Genomic DNA, 12524 nt, shown 5'->3' with positions numbered 1-12524 from the left:
TCAAGAGTTGCATGCTCCACTGACTGAGGCAGCCAGGTGCCCCCTTCCCAAGTTTTAATTATTCATTTATTAGAGTGTTTACTTGTTTAATTTGCCATTATTCTATGGCTCAATGAGTACAAAGATCTCTTTTTGCCTATTTCCTCAACATTTCATGAGACATTTGGCCCATAAAAGGCACTCAACACACACTAGCTAAATGGGCCAAAGTGATTATTAGCTCTTTGGACAAGTGTCTTATCCTTAGAATAATTTTTTTTAACGTTTATTTTTGAGAGAGAGAGAGAGAGAAAGAGAGAGCACAAGTGGAGGAGGGGCAGAGAGAGAGAAGAGACACAGAATCCTAAGCAGGCTCCAGACTCTGGGCTATTAGCACAGAGCCCAACGCAAGGCTCAAACTCATGAACCGTGAGATCATGACCTGAGCCAAAGTCGGACACTTAACCGATTGAGTCACCCAGGCGTCCCTAGAATCATTTTAATTCCCAGGTTTCTAGGGTAATGCTAATTTTTTCAAAAACTTTATTAAAGTAATTCAGGGAGGTAGTTTCATTCTTTCAGATGGTTCCATCCTTTTCAGTAGAGACAAGGAATAATTATACCAGTTTGGTTCTCTGGAGGAGATCACAGAATGGCACAGTGACATAGCACTGGCCTTGCCTTTGAACCCTTCACCATGCCTGGTTAAGTATGGGTTTCTGTCATCATCATGGAGAGTTCAGTGCTCATGAGGATGGAGCTCTTTAATAGAAAATAGGCCCATCTTCAGGAAATGGCTTCCAGCACCTACTTCCTGCTCAGACTTTGGGATCCTGAAGCTGTGACAGCCTGAAATGGGCTCTAATGCCCTCACTGCTACAGCTCCTCTTCACATAAGGGTTTGAACATTCTTGTTGCTCACCAGCCTTTCCTTTCCCCTTGGGTATCAGATACAAGCTCTATGCTTAACTGTGCAGACACAAGTCCAGAAAAATCTCAGAGAGAAATCTTTCCTGGGTAGCATGAGTGACTAATTCAGACCAACCAGGTTCCATTTGTGACCTTGGGCAAAGCACATAACCTCTGTCTCATCTTTGAATCAGGGATAGTACCAACTATAGTACCAACTATGTTGTGGGGAGAAGTCGGGGAGCCTGGTATAGAGTGCTCAGTAAAGGTTAGTTTCCTTTTCCCTCCTTCAACAAGACAAAGTCACCATAGTCACCAACTTTACTAAACCCAGAGACTTCTTTCTGCAGCAAGTGGAGCTGGGGGATGGACCCAAGAGAGGTAGGAGAGCCACAGTGAGGCTGGAAGCTCCCCAGACCTCTGCCAGCTCCCTTCACCTGGCCTGGTCAGGGCCAGGGCACTTCCTGGGGGCAAATGAAGACCACGGGGTGTGCAGGCCTAGAAGGAGATGTTGGCCAAAACTTTAGAGAGAATCTAATTATTAATTGCACAAGTCTTTGAAAAATTAACTATGTGCAAGGCACTTTCTAGGGGGCCCAGGCCAGTGGGTGGAAGGAAAACAGTAAAGGCTGCTGAGATCAGCACACTGCCTACAGTTGTTTTTTGATCTTCTCACTGGATCATTTGAGAGGTCGGCAGCTTTGAAACCCATTCACGTACAGTGATCAGGGCTCAGAGAGAACAACCTCGTGTTCACTCTCATGTAGCTGATTAGTGCAGAGCCTGGGTCTATAATCCACATCTTTGTTTTTGTGCTTCTGGAGATAATTTCTCAGCGGCAGAGGTTAAGAGTGATGAATTTGATTAAGCTAAAGGGAGACCTCTCTCTCTCTCAGCTGAGAAGTATCACCCTTTTGAGAGGAATTGTAGACTTTATAGCCTTCAAAGATTATAATCCAGACTCCTCTCATTCACTGACGTTGAAAGGCTGTAGCCAGAGGGGGGTCCAAAATCATACAGCAAATTGGTGACTGAGATGGGACCAGAAGAGACATGAAGACAAGCTGGAGGAAATAATGTAATGCTTTGGGGGCAGGGGAGGCCAAAGGCCTGGGTTCCTTTGGGGACCCTCAAAACCATCCCCTTACATCCTCAACGGAACCACTTCTTTTCCTGGAACTCCTTCCTCCACTGTAAAGCTCACTCCCAGCCTCTGGGGGGACCATCCTTCCTCATAGTCCTGAGACCATACTTACATACTTACAAACATACCAAGCTTACATACCAAGCAAACATACTTACTGGTTTCCAGTCATCAAAGCTTGGGGCCAGGGCTCAGCTTAGATGCATGCTTTGACTGGAGAGGATAGGGCTTTGGAGGGCCCTTCTGGACATCTTCCAAAGTCCTTAGTCCTAGGGCACCCAGAATCCTCTCAGCTTGGGAGTGTCTTCAGAGAGATGCTCTTGGTATCGTTGTGGGTAGCTCTGCATCTGCAGTGCTCAGCAATTTGTACACCTGGGATGAGAAAGGAGACTCATGCTCCTTAGAGACCCCCAACTGGGCAGCCCTCCCAAGCACAGCTAGGCCAGGGAAGAAGGCTCGGGGCTCTTTGAGCTCTATCATAGGGTCTTTGGGGCTCCCAGCTCACATCTGCAGGCTCTGTGGTTCTCACAACCACCCATTTCCTCTGACGGCATCACAGACCATCAAGGAGCCACCTTCCCCAAGTTCCTGTTTCTAAAAGAGAAGCAGCTGCCTTGTCATCCTAGAGGGAGAGGTTTTTCTCTGGCTTTGTGGCTTGGTCTTGCCTGAGGAACATGGAACTGAGGTAAGTGAGGAGTTTCCCATGCTTACCTGACCATTATAATCACCTGAGTCTCTCGCTGGTATCAGATTCCTGGGATCCCCCATCTTCTGTGTCCAAGTCACCAGAGGAAAGCCAAGGAATCTGAATTTTATACACTCCCAAGAGATTCCCTTGACTGGCTTTGGGAGAAACACTGCCTTGGAGTGATGTGTCCTAATCTTTAATGTGTATAGGTATTCCTTGGGGATCTTGTTAAATATTTATTTTTGAGAGGGAGGGAGGGAGTGAGAGGGACAGAGAGGGAGGGAGAGAAGGAGAGAGAGGGAGCAGATACACTACTGGGGGAGGGGCAGAGAGGAAGATCATGACTTGAGCTGAACTCAGAAGTTTAACCGACTGAGCCACCCAGGCTCTCCTTTGGGGATCTTATTAAATAGCAGATTCTAGTTTGGTGGGTCTGGGGTGGGACCTAAGATTCTGTACTGCTAACAACTCCCAGGCAATACCCCACAATGCTGGTCCATGAACCACTTTGGGCAATAAGACCAAGACAGTGGTTCTCTAAGTGTGGTCCCAGGCCAACAGCCTCAGCATCATCTGGGAGTTTGTTAGACATAAAAATTCTTGGGCCCCATCTCAGATCTGCTAAATCAGAAACTCCATAGGTGGGGCCAGCAAATTGCTTTCCACAAGCCCTCCAGGTGTTCTAATACACAGCCCAAGCTTGAGAATCACTCAGCTAGGATAAATAATTTTAAAAATCTTTTAACTTGTTTTTTTTTTTTTTGTTTAAATTTACATCCAAATTAGTTAGCATATAGTACAACAATGATTTCAGGAGTAGATTCCTTAGTGCCCCTTACCCATTTAGCCCACCCCCCCTCCCACAACCCGTCCTGTAACCCTCAGTCTGTAATACTCCATTGTACATATATACCACATCTTCTTTATCCATTCATCCATCGATAGTCATTTGCGTTCTTTCCATACTTTGGCTACTATTGACAGTGCTGCTATAAACATTGGGGTGCATATGCCCCTTCAAAACAGCACACCTGTATCCCTTGGATAAATGCCTAGTAGTGCAATTGCTGGGTTGTAGGGTAGTTCTATTTTTAGTTTTTTGAAGAACCTCCATACTGTTTTCCAGAGTGGCTGCACCAGCATTCCCAAAAAATCTTTTTAATGTTTATTTTTGAGAGAGAGCATGTGCGAGCGGGGGGGGGGGGGGGGGGGGGGAAGGGCAGAAAGAAGGAGACAGGATCCAAAGCAGACCCTGCACAGAAACAGCCCGATGCAGGGCTTGAACTAAAGAACCATGAGATTATGACCTGAGCTGAATGAAGTCAGACAAACATCTGAGCCACCCAGGCGCCCCAGGATAAGGAACTTGATAGAATTGTCTTTGTTACCTCATTCATTAAAATTTAAATAAAATCCTCATCTCATTAAAGTCTAAATAACCACACCTATGGCTGCCTTTCCATTAGGGGGCTTAGTATTCCTGGAGACATCGCTTTTTAACACAAAATGGCACTGAAATAGCTCCTGACTATAGCTCAGACCATAGTCTTTTCTAGGGCCCTGCCAGCCTAAGAACACATTCCAGCTCAGGTTTTTTCTCCCAGGGAAGGTTGGTTTGAGATTTAACTCCACGGGCACTTGGTGTAAAGAGCTGAAAGGAGCCAGAGTGGAGGCACATCCTGTGTAAGATCATTCTAATTAGAATATTAGAATGGGTGATGGCCAAAGAATGTGGCCTGTGGCAGGGAGGGAAGTGAGCACAGGCCCACCCTCCTGCTCTTGTCTGCATACAACTCTGACGTCCACCTTCTTATTTGACAGACTGGCCTCAAGGTTAAATCAAAGGAGGCACCTGAGAATTAGTTTAAAAGCCCGGATCTGCTGTTTATTAGTTTTGTGACCACTTGTAGCACCTCTGGGCCTGTTTCTCATCCATAAAATAGGACTAGCATTTACCTCACCGGACCAATATTATGAAACATATAGATGGTACAAAGGCCCCCAGCCTATGACAGATGCTCAATAAAAGGCAGAATATGAGGGGCACCTGGATGGCTCAGTCAGCTAAGTGTCTAACTTTGGCTCAGGTCATGATCTCACGATTTGTGAGTTCAAGCCCTGCACTGGCCTCTCTGCTGTCAGCATGGAGCCCACTTAGGATCCTCTGTCCCCCTCTCTCTGTCCCTCCTCCACTCATGCTCTCTCTCTCTCTAAAATAAACATTAAAAAACAAAAAAAGATAATGCCAGAAAGTGATATAATAAAATCTTATTTTAAAAAAGGCTGAATATGAAAATGCATTGATTTTGGAAGAAGCGGAAAAATTTTCAGGCTAGGTGACCTCGGCCAAATCACTTAATTCTCCTCACCCATTCCTTGTCTATGAAACAGACTTGACCACTTTGCAGGGGTGCTGTAAGAACTGGGTAAGATGATTTACATGGTAGAGCTTTTATATAATCATCTTGGGTAATCTAAGTGGCCATTTCCTTGACTCTCACAAAGCAGGCATCCAAGTGTTTCTGGACTGAACAAGGAGAAAGGAAATGAAAATGATAAGAGAAAAAAGTATGGTATGGACCAATCAGGTGTAGTCAGTTGCAGCCTGACTCCAGTCACAAGGCTAAGGTGGGAAAGCAGGCAGCCATTCATGTCAGGTGTGGCAAGAAGGCCGGAGTGATGTGGGTTTTAAGAACTGCGACCATCAGACCACCTCCAGCTCAAAAACTGTTGTCCTGTATTGTCGGGAATTCAGCTCGGTGCCCTGTATCTCTGTCCACATGCATTTGCTTCATCTCCTTTCCCAGGATGAGCAGGGTCCATGTCATGTAACAAGTATCTTCCATAGACACAGCAACCTCGATGTACTTACTATATGGTAGCAGCAGCCCCTGGATCATTTGAAACTGATGGTGGCCTCCTAATGTTACTGGTCGATACAAAGAGCCATTTCTGGAGAAATGCAGTCTGGCCTGTTTGAGGAACCCAGGCATGTGGTTGCAGACTACTAAATCAGGGTGGGACTCAGCAACCCCCAAAGGTGGCAGAGCTGAAATGTGAAACGCCTTTCCAAGACCTTAGCGTTTCCTCCTTCATTATAAGCCACACAATCGGGCTTCTGATGATTTTTGGTTTGAGGGGAATAGCAGTGTGTCAGATGGGCCTGGAGTTCACTCCTAGATGGGCTTACTGGTATGACCTTGGGCAAATTATTTATCCGGAGTCTTCATTTCTTCTTGGGTGAGATAATGATTGGTATGTGAAAAAGCCCAGCATGAAGCCCAAAAACACAAGTACCCTGGTTCCACCCTGAACCCCAGTGAGTGGCTTGAGAGAAATAACACCAGCAATCAGGTAACAATGAGACATATACAGCTTTATTTAATAATCTGTAAAAAGTTGTACTCTGGCAGAGTGACGCATTCCCTATCTCAGCAGAAAGCGAACAGTGTGTCTGAAAAGCCCCTTCCTAAGATTCGGAACTGTCTAACCCTGAGCTTACAGCTGATGCCATCACGAGCCGGGGCCCTGCTGTGCGGCAGCTGGTTTCATCCTCTTCCCAGTGATACTCTGGCTGGCTGTGACCCCTCACACAGCATTCCACTAAACACAACTGTACCTGCATAGTCTGTCCTTATAGACTAGCCCCTTCCCTCTCTTTTTAAAGAACTGTCAAAAATCTTTCTGAGAAATGGGTTCTGTACCAATTTCACTTAGCATCCACTAAGTCAGCTGAAGTCAAGGCTATGCCTATTACACATGATATTCCGTTGATGTCTGTGCCTTTTTCCCCCAGCTGTTTCCTCACCATCTATGTAATTTTCAGGCCATACCTCTCCTTTCTCTGAGGATTGAGGGGTGGAGAAACACTCTTCATCAGACTCAGGAGGCACTTCTTGTGGATATCTGGTAAGTGGTATCAGACACTGCAGCAACAGCAGTTTTGCTCTGGCAGAGCGGAGGCCTGATATTTTGTTTTCCACCTTCCTGTGCTAAGAGAGTCCAGTAATTAAGCCACGCTCACTTCTTAGGAAAACTCCATATTGCATCAGAACCTCATCATTCCTGGGCTTCTAAAAGAATATTATCCCTCCCCTTTATTTACAGAATAACATGTGAATGCATTTGGACAGAACAAGGTAGCTGGCCACCCTGCCTGCCTCTCTTATGTAACAGGCTCCCTTCTATTGGTCACAATCAATAGTAATCATGATCTTCCACATTCCTCAGAGCTGCTGAAGTCACTTTGCAAATCTTGTTGACTAATTTGGAACCAAAAGAGAATGCAGGGGTCTACCCAGCCTAGAAACCTGTTCTGTAGATTTCCCTTAAAAACACCATTGAAAATGAAACGGAAAAAAAAAAAAGTCCCCCTTTTTTTTGTTGTTTTGCAGAAGCTCTACAAGAAAGCATATCTAAAATCACAGAACTATGCACACACAAACACAGACACGCGTGCTCACACACATACACCAGGATCAAAGAATCTTGTCAGATACGTAGTTGGGAAAGCACGAAGAAAAGCTGGCAAGGGAAGATATGGAAATTTGATCAGCTAAAGATGCTGGAATGTTATAGTAATGGCAAGGAAGTGGTTCTTGGTACATACAAAAAGGAGGGTGGGCAAGCAGAGAGAATGATAAATCCAGGATACCAGAGAGTGTCAGTGGCCATGCAGGAGTTAAAGATAGATGCCAGTTTGCTGGATGAAATGTTATATTATGGAGTGGTCGTTTGAAGGAGGATGGACTTGCATGGTCCAGGGGAGGATCATCTGCTTAACAGGACACCTCCATGGTCTGGTGTCTGTCCACAACATCAGGGGACTCAGAGGATTCTTGAGTTCCATCTGATTGATTGCTGGTGACAGATCGGCTGAAGGCACTTTCTCCAGAGCCGATGCTACTTGAAGTTGAGTGGGTTCGTGATCGGGCGAGCCGGGTCATGCTGGCAGATGGTACTGCAAGAAAGAACCAAGAGGACTAGAAGATGGAGCCCTGGCTAAGCTTAGCTAATCCAGAAATTTCACCAAAGGCTTTGCTTTATGTTTAGCTTTCCCAACCCATTTAAGGGGAGACCCAGGACAAGATACAGCCATCTCCATTTTGCATTGTTTGCTTAGGTGAGTGGCTATATGCAAGGTTCATTTAATCCTCTGGATCTGATTGGAATCTCAGCTAACTCTAGTCTATAGGAGAATAAGGGGAAACCTAAGTCCAGAGTACAGCCTCTTAGCTATGCCCACGCCATTCATACAGTGATTAGGAAGGAGGCTTTGGGAACCCAGATGGGTAACCAAAACCTGCAGTGCATGCAAGACTAAACCAAAAGAAAGATGAACCACACAAGTATGAAGATGTTTCACAAACACAGTGCAAGCCCGATACAACAAGACTACCATCCGTGTCCACAGGCTATCCTTGCTACCTGGGGAGGAGACATCCAGGAAGGTGTGGGTGTAGGGGAGGACAGGTGGGCTGGCGCTGACCTCTATGCAGATAGCAAGGTACATGCTGCCTGCAAGGGAAGGACTCTAGGAGTGGGTGTTTCACTCAGACTACTGTTCTACCACTGCTTTGATCCTATGGTCCCTCCAGCTTGGCCAGGACACGGCCTTACCTGGCATAACTTCCCTGCCTATCTTCCTGAGGCACTGGCTACTCCCTTAGCTATCACTTCAATGCTGGGGTCAAAAGATGCCATCACCTGCCAAGTTTTCCAGGCATAGGCTCTGATATTCCTATTTAGAATCAAGGCTACCCTTCAATTCCTGTGTCTGGGGTTCATGCAAGGATCAGTAGGTGGTGGTGGAAGAGGGGCCCTGCCTATAAAGTTTTGGGTACTGCTGTGACCCTGGATCTGGATGATAAGAGAAAGCTTGGCTATTACAACCCGCTCCTTTCTTCCTGGGGAACCAGGGCTGGACCTGCAGGCTAACCCTCTTAGGGAACAACGAGCCACGTTCTATCGGGCTCTCACTGCACAGGAAAACCGCGGACATGCTGCAGGCAGCCATACAGCCAGGAGAGCATGGCTGGGAGGCAGGGGCGGGGCCAGCACAGAGGAAGGTACCTGACTCGGTGCTCAGGTGACTGAGCTGCACATACGGGACTGGAAGCAGGATGGACACAGGAAAAGGCAGGTTAGTGATCCAAGAGTGCCAAGTGGCAACCTCGGCTGCCCAGTAAACACTGACAGAATACTTTAAGGGACAAAGTTTTATTTTAAGCTCCCAGGGAAGAGGTGAGGCTGACTGATATTTTATTACCATCTAGGATGCTTCTCTCAACTAGCCAAGGGCAACTGTTTTCCCCATACACTACCAACAGCCATCTGTTTAGGATCAGAAATGGGCTGGAAGATCAGCTGTTTCCTAGGAAAGGGATGAAAACCGGGTAGGGAAGGGACTTCTCCTCCCAGTGAGCCAGAGAGATGTGGGTGTGGGCTCGGGTGGTAGTGGCTCACAGACGGGGATGACACAGCCACTCTAGACGAGACATACACAGTCTGCCTGCCAGGCACAGGGCTGTACCCAGGGGTCAGCTGCTGCCCAGGCAGCGGTCCAATGGCCATTTACCACACTTATACCAAAGACAGGAAAAAAATCACCCTACTGGGTAAAGAGCTCTGTACCTGGGTTGAAGAGAGTTTTTCTTCTTAAAAATTCCAAGAAAGGAGCAAGTGTGGATAGTCTGTGACAAATGAGAGAGCTGAGGGGTCTCACAATACAAGAGACCAGGACAGTGGCACACAATATGGACACATCCTTGGACTCACTCTAAACTACTCTGCAAGTTCATTTCCTATTGTGGGGCAGATGTAACTGAGGAGATTACCCTTTTCTTCTGAAGTCTCCATTGTGTTTTTCTAGGCCAGGCATCATTACCAGCTGAGTTCAAATGCAAATTTCAGATTCACAAGTTTAGGAAAGGCTAAGTCTCAGTGGTTGAAAAGATGGACTCTGGAGTCAGACTGCTAGGGTCTGAATCATAGTTCTGCAGGTGAACTGTTATCCTAGGAAATGTGTTTATTAGTCTCTTTAAGCCTCAGTTTCTCCTTCTATAAAATGGGACTAATAACAGAACTTACCTCTTAAGGTTATAAACACAGAACGCCTGGCACAAGGCCAGTGTTTAGTAAGTGTTAGCTCACCTTATATATATACATACAGAAGAATATTCCATCAATATTTTGTTTTTTACTTGACTTTAGGCTGGCTACCACAGAGGTTATGCCCTGAGAATTGTGGGCTCCCCAGATGTCAAAATTGACCCCATTATCATTAAATTTTTGCTAGAAAGAAAGTTTTGTACTACTCACTGTAGCCCATTCCCTGCAAAAAGTACTTGAAGGCCTCGGTGAGCTTTCCAGGCTAGGGGAACAAATAAGAAGGTATTAATCTTTGCACAGGCAGAGAAGTAGAATCAAATGAGCGCTTTGTAAAAAAACAATCTCCTTACCTGAACTACTTGGGGTAGCCCACCACAGTCTGCCATCTAAAAGAGGAGAAAAATGTAAGTACTTAAACTTAGAGGATGTGCTGAGAATCCATGAGTCTTTTCAAATAGGACAGGATTAACTTAATGTTTAACTGAAGTGTATGTTTCCTCAATGCACTCTTATACAAAGACATATCCTAACAATAACCTTGGATATAAATCTGAAAAGATTATTTACTACTTATTAATTAGTAAGATGTACAGCCTGATTTTCAGGCCCAGGGTGAGAATTTTCCATTAAGGGTGACAGTGAAGTTACCACTACTTCACTGGTTTTGCCACTACCTTGAAGAATGCTACTCTCAGAGTCCTCAGTGTGACCCTAACTTCTCAGGGTACCATGCTTTGTAAGTTCCCTCTCATCCTAATATCATCTTCATTCTTCAACTAAGTGGATTTCTCCAATCAGATGGTGATGTTGAATTTGGCCAACTCACTTTCCTCTCAAAGCTGGATTTGGGGAGGCTCTCACTTTGTAAATATTTACAGCTGGTTATTCTCACCTGTGCAAGGATTTCTAGAGTAGAGTTTTGTTAGCAAGCATTGGAATTACCTGGAAGACTCGTTAAAACTCAGATTCTTGGGTTTCTGCCCTAGAGATTCTGATTTAATAGGTCTGGGGTGGGGCTCAAGAACCTACATTTCCAATAAGCTCCCAGGTGAAGCAGATTCTGCCAATCTGCAGAAAACATGCCTTGTTTCTAAGGCATGACAGCCAACTACGGGCCTACTCTCTTCCTTCCAGCTGTTATGCATTCTGTACTCAGTATCCTGTACAGGCTGGCTGGAACTTTTCAAGAAAAAGATATAAACCATCGTTTCTATTCACTAGCATGAAAACGTTGAGGTGGGGGACTGTTATTTAGCAGATGGGAATGCTACAGAAGGCACAGGAATTTGAGGTTAACAAGAGGCAGTGCCCTAAAATTCTAATAATAATATTAGGAACAAACATTTACCCTGATTTAAGTATAAAACACACCTAACTGGCACAGGCTATATTTTCATGAAGTTTAAGAGTCAAAACTGACATAAAACAGTTAACACACGTAGAGAGAAAATATTAAGAGCAACTATTTCCAAGCTTGATGCCTATTAAATAGTTGGAGTGGTGGGCATTTTTGCCCAGAAATAACCACATCCATGGATACTATGGAGTTCAGTTTTATGCTTTCAGAATACTGATTCAAACCTGCAGGAAAAACTATTTGAAACCATATGCTTTAAAAAACAAAACAAATAAAAAGACTTCCTATTTTGGACCAGTTCATCAACCACTTGGACCTCAGAACATTCTGCATTCTGTTGCCTCAGAGCATTAACCCCATGTTCTATTTCCAGGAACTATGGCCTACTTCTGGTGAAAGGACTTCCCTTTCAAGCCACTTCAAAGAGAAAGGGAAGAAATCAGAGATCTTTCAGGCTGAAAAAGTAGCAGTAAACGACATAAGATCAGCACTTCAATACAGTAATCCATATTCAAATCAGTGTGTCAGGCTGAACATTTTACTACAGGCTGAAGAAAAAGTGAGGTTGACACTCTTGCCTGGGGTACAATGAATAGGGGAAGAAACTTGATACTGATTTCGGAAATTTAATATAAGAGCTGCTCTCTATCTGCTCTAAGAGAAAGAAAATGCACCCACCCCCTTCATTAGAATATTATTGGAAGCTTCCTTACCAATACAATAGGACTTAGCATGTAAATAATTCCCTCCATCTTAATTCTCACAACATTAAATAATGCTTATGAAGTTTTTAATGACATGGGAAAATGCTCATATCAAAAGTTGAGGAAAACAGACCCAGGGCTGTAAATATTCGATGACCTTAATTATGTAAAAAGTGTATAGGAATGGGGCATCTGGGTAGTTCAGTTGGTTAAGCATCTGACTCTTGGTTTCGGCTCAGGTCATGATCTCATGGTTTGTGAGTTTGAAGCCCAGTGTCGGGATCCACACTGACAGCACGGAGCTTGCTTAGGATTCATCTCTCCCTGCTCTCTGCCCCTCCTTTGCTCGCTTTCTCTCTCTCTCTCAAAATAAATAAATAAATTTAAAAAAATAAATCCACTGAAAGTGTATAGGAAAAAGACACCAATATTTTTACCAGAGAACTTTGGGTGGTAGGATTATGGGTAATTTTTATTTATTTTGTTCTTTACTTTTCTCTTTTTTCCAATTTTCTACAAGGAGAATATATTCAGGAAAAAGAAATTAAAAAAAAAAAAGAATCAGACAATCAGAGAGAGAGAAATTTTCTTTCTTTCTGGGCAACTATTCCAGAAATACAGTAATTTGAACCT

The 12524-nt window shown here is 44.6% G+C and overlaps 2 protein-coding genes across 5 annotated transcripts in view; both read right to left on the bottom strand.

Moving 5' to 3' along the window:
* The window catches only part of SLA2 (Src like adaptor 2), a 50587-nt gene that overhangs the window by 28366 nt on the left and 9697 nt on the right, over positions 1 to 12524 (bottom strand). Inside the window, exons 3-4 of the mRNA XM_047851725.1 lie at positions 8290 to 8294; positions 2191 to 2209 (exon numbers count right to left, since the gene is read on the bottom strand). The gene's annotated coding sequence lies outside the window, so the exon portion shown is untranslated. The remainder of the gene's footprint in view (positions 1 to 2190; positions 2210 to 8289; positions 8295 to 12524) is intronic.
* The window catches only part of NDRG3 (NDRG family member 3), a 68251-nt gene continuing 61802 nt past the window's right edge, over positions 6076 to 12524 (bottom strand). For all 4 annotated transcript variants that reach the window (XM_047851720.1, XM_047851723.1, XM_047851721.1 and 1 more), the window contains 3 exons: positions 10181 to 10216; positions 10041 to 10092; positions 6076 to 7680 (listed from right to left, as the gene is read on the bottom strand). In XM_047851720.1, the coding sequence (XP_047707676.1) occupies positions 7499 to 7680; positions 10041 to 10092; positions 10181 to 10216 (270 nt within the window). In that variant the 3' untranslated portion in view covers positions 6076 to 7498. The remainder of the gene's footprint in view (positions 7681 to 10040; positions 10093 to 10180; positions 10217 to 12524) is intronic.

Source organism: Prionailurus viverrinus, chromosome A3 (assembly GCF_022837055.1).
Source record: "Prionailurus viverrinus isolate Anna chromosome A3, UM_Priviv_1.0, whole genome shotgun sequence".
Taxonomy (NCBI): domain Eukaryota; kingdom Metazoa; phylum Chordata; class Mammalia; order Carnivora; family Felidae; genus Prionailurus; species Prionailurus viverrinus.
Note: the sequence above shows the minus strand (reverse complement) of the source record. Positions and strands in the feature narration are given on the sequence as shown.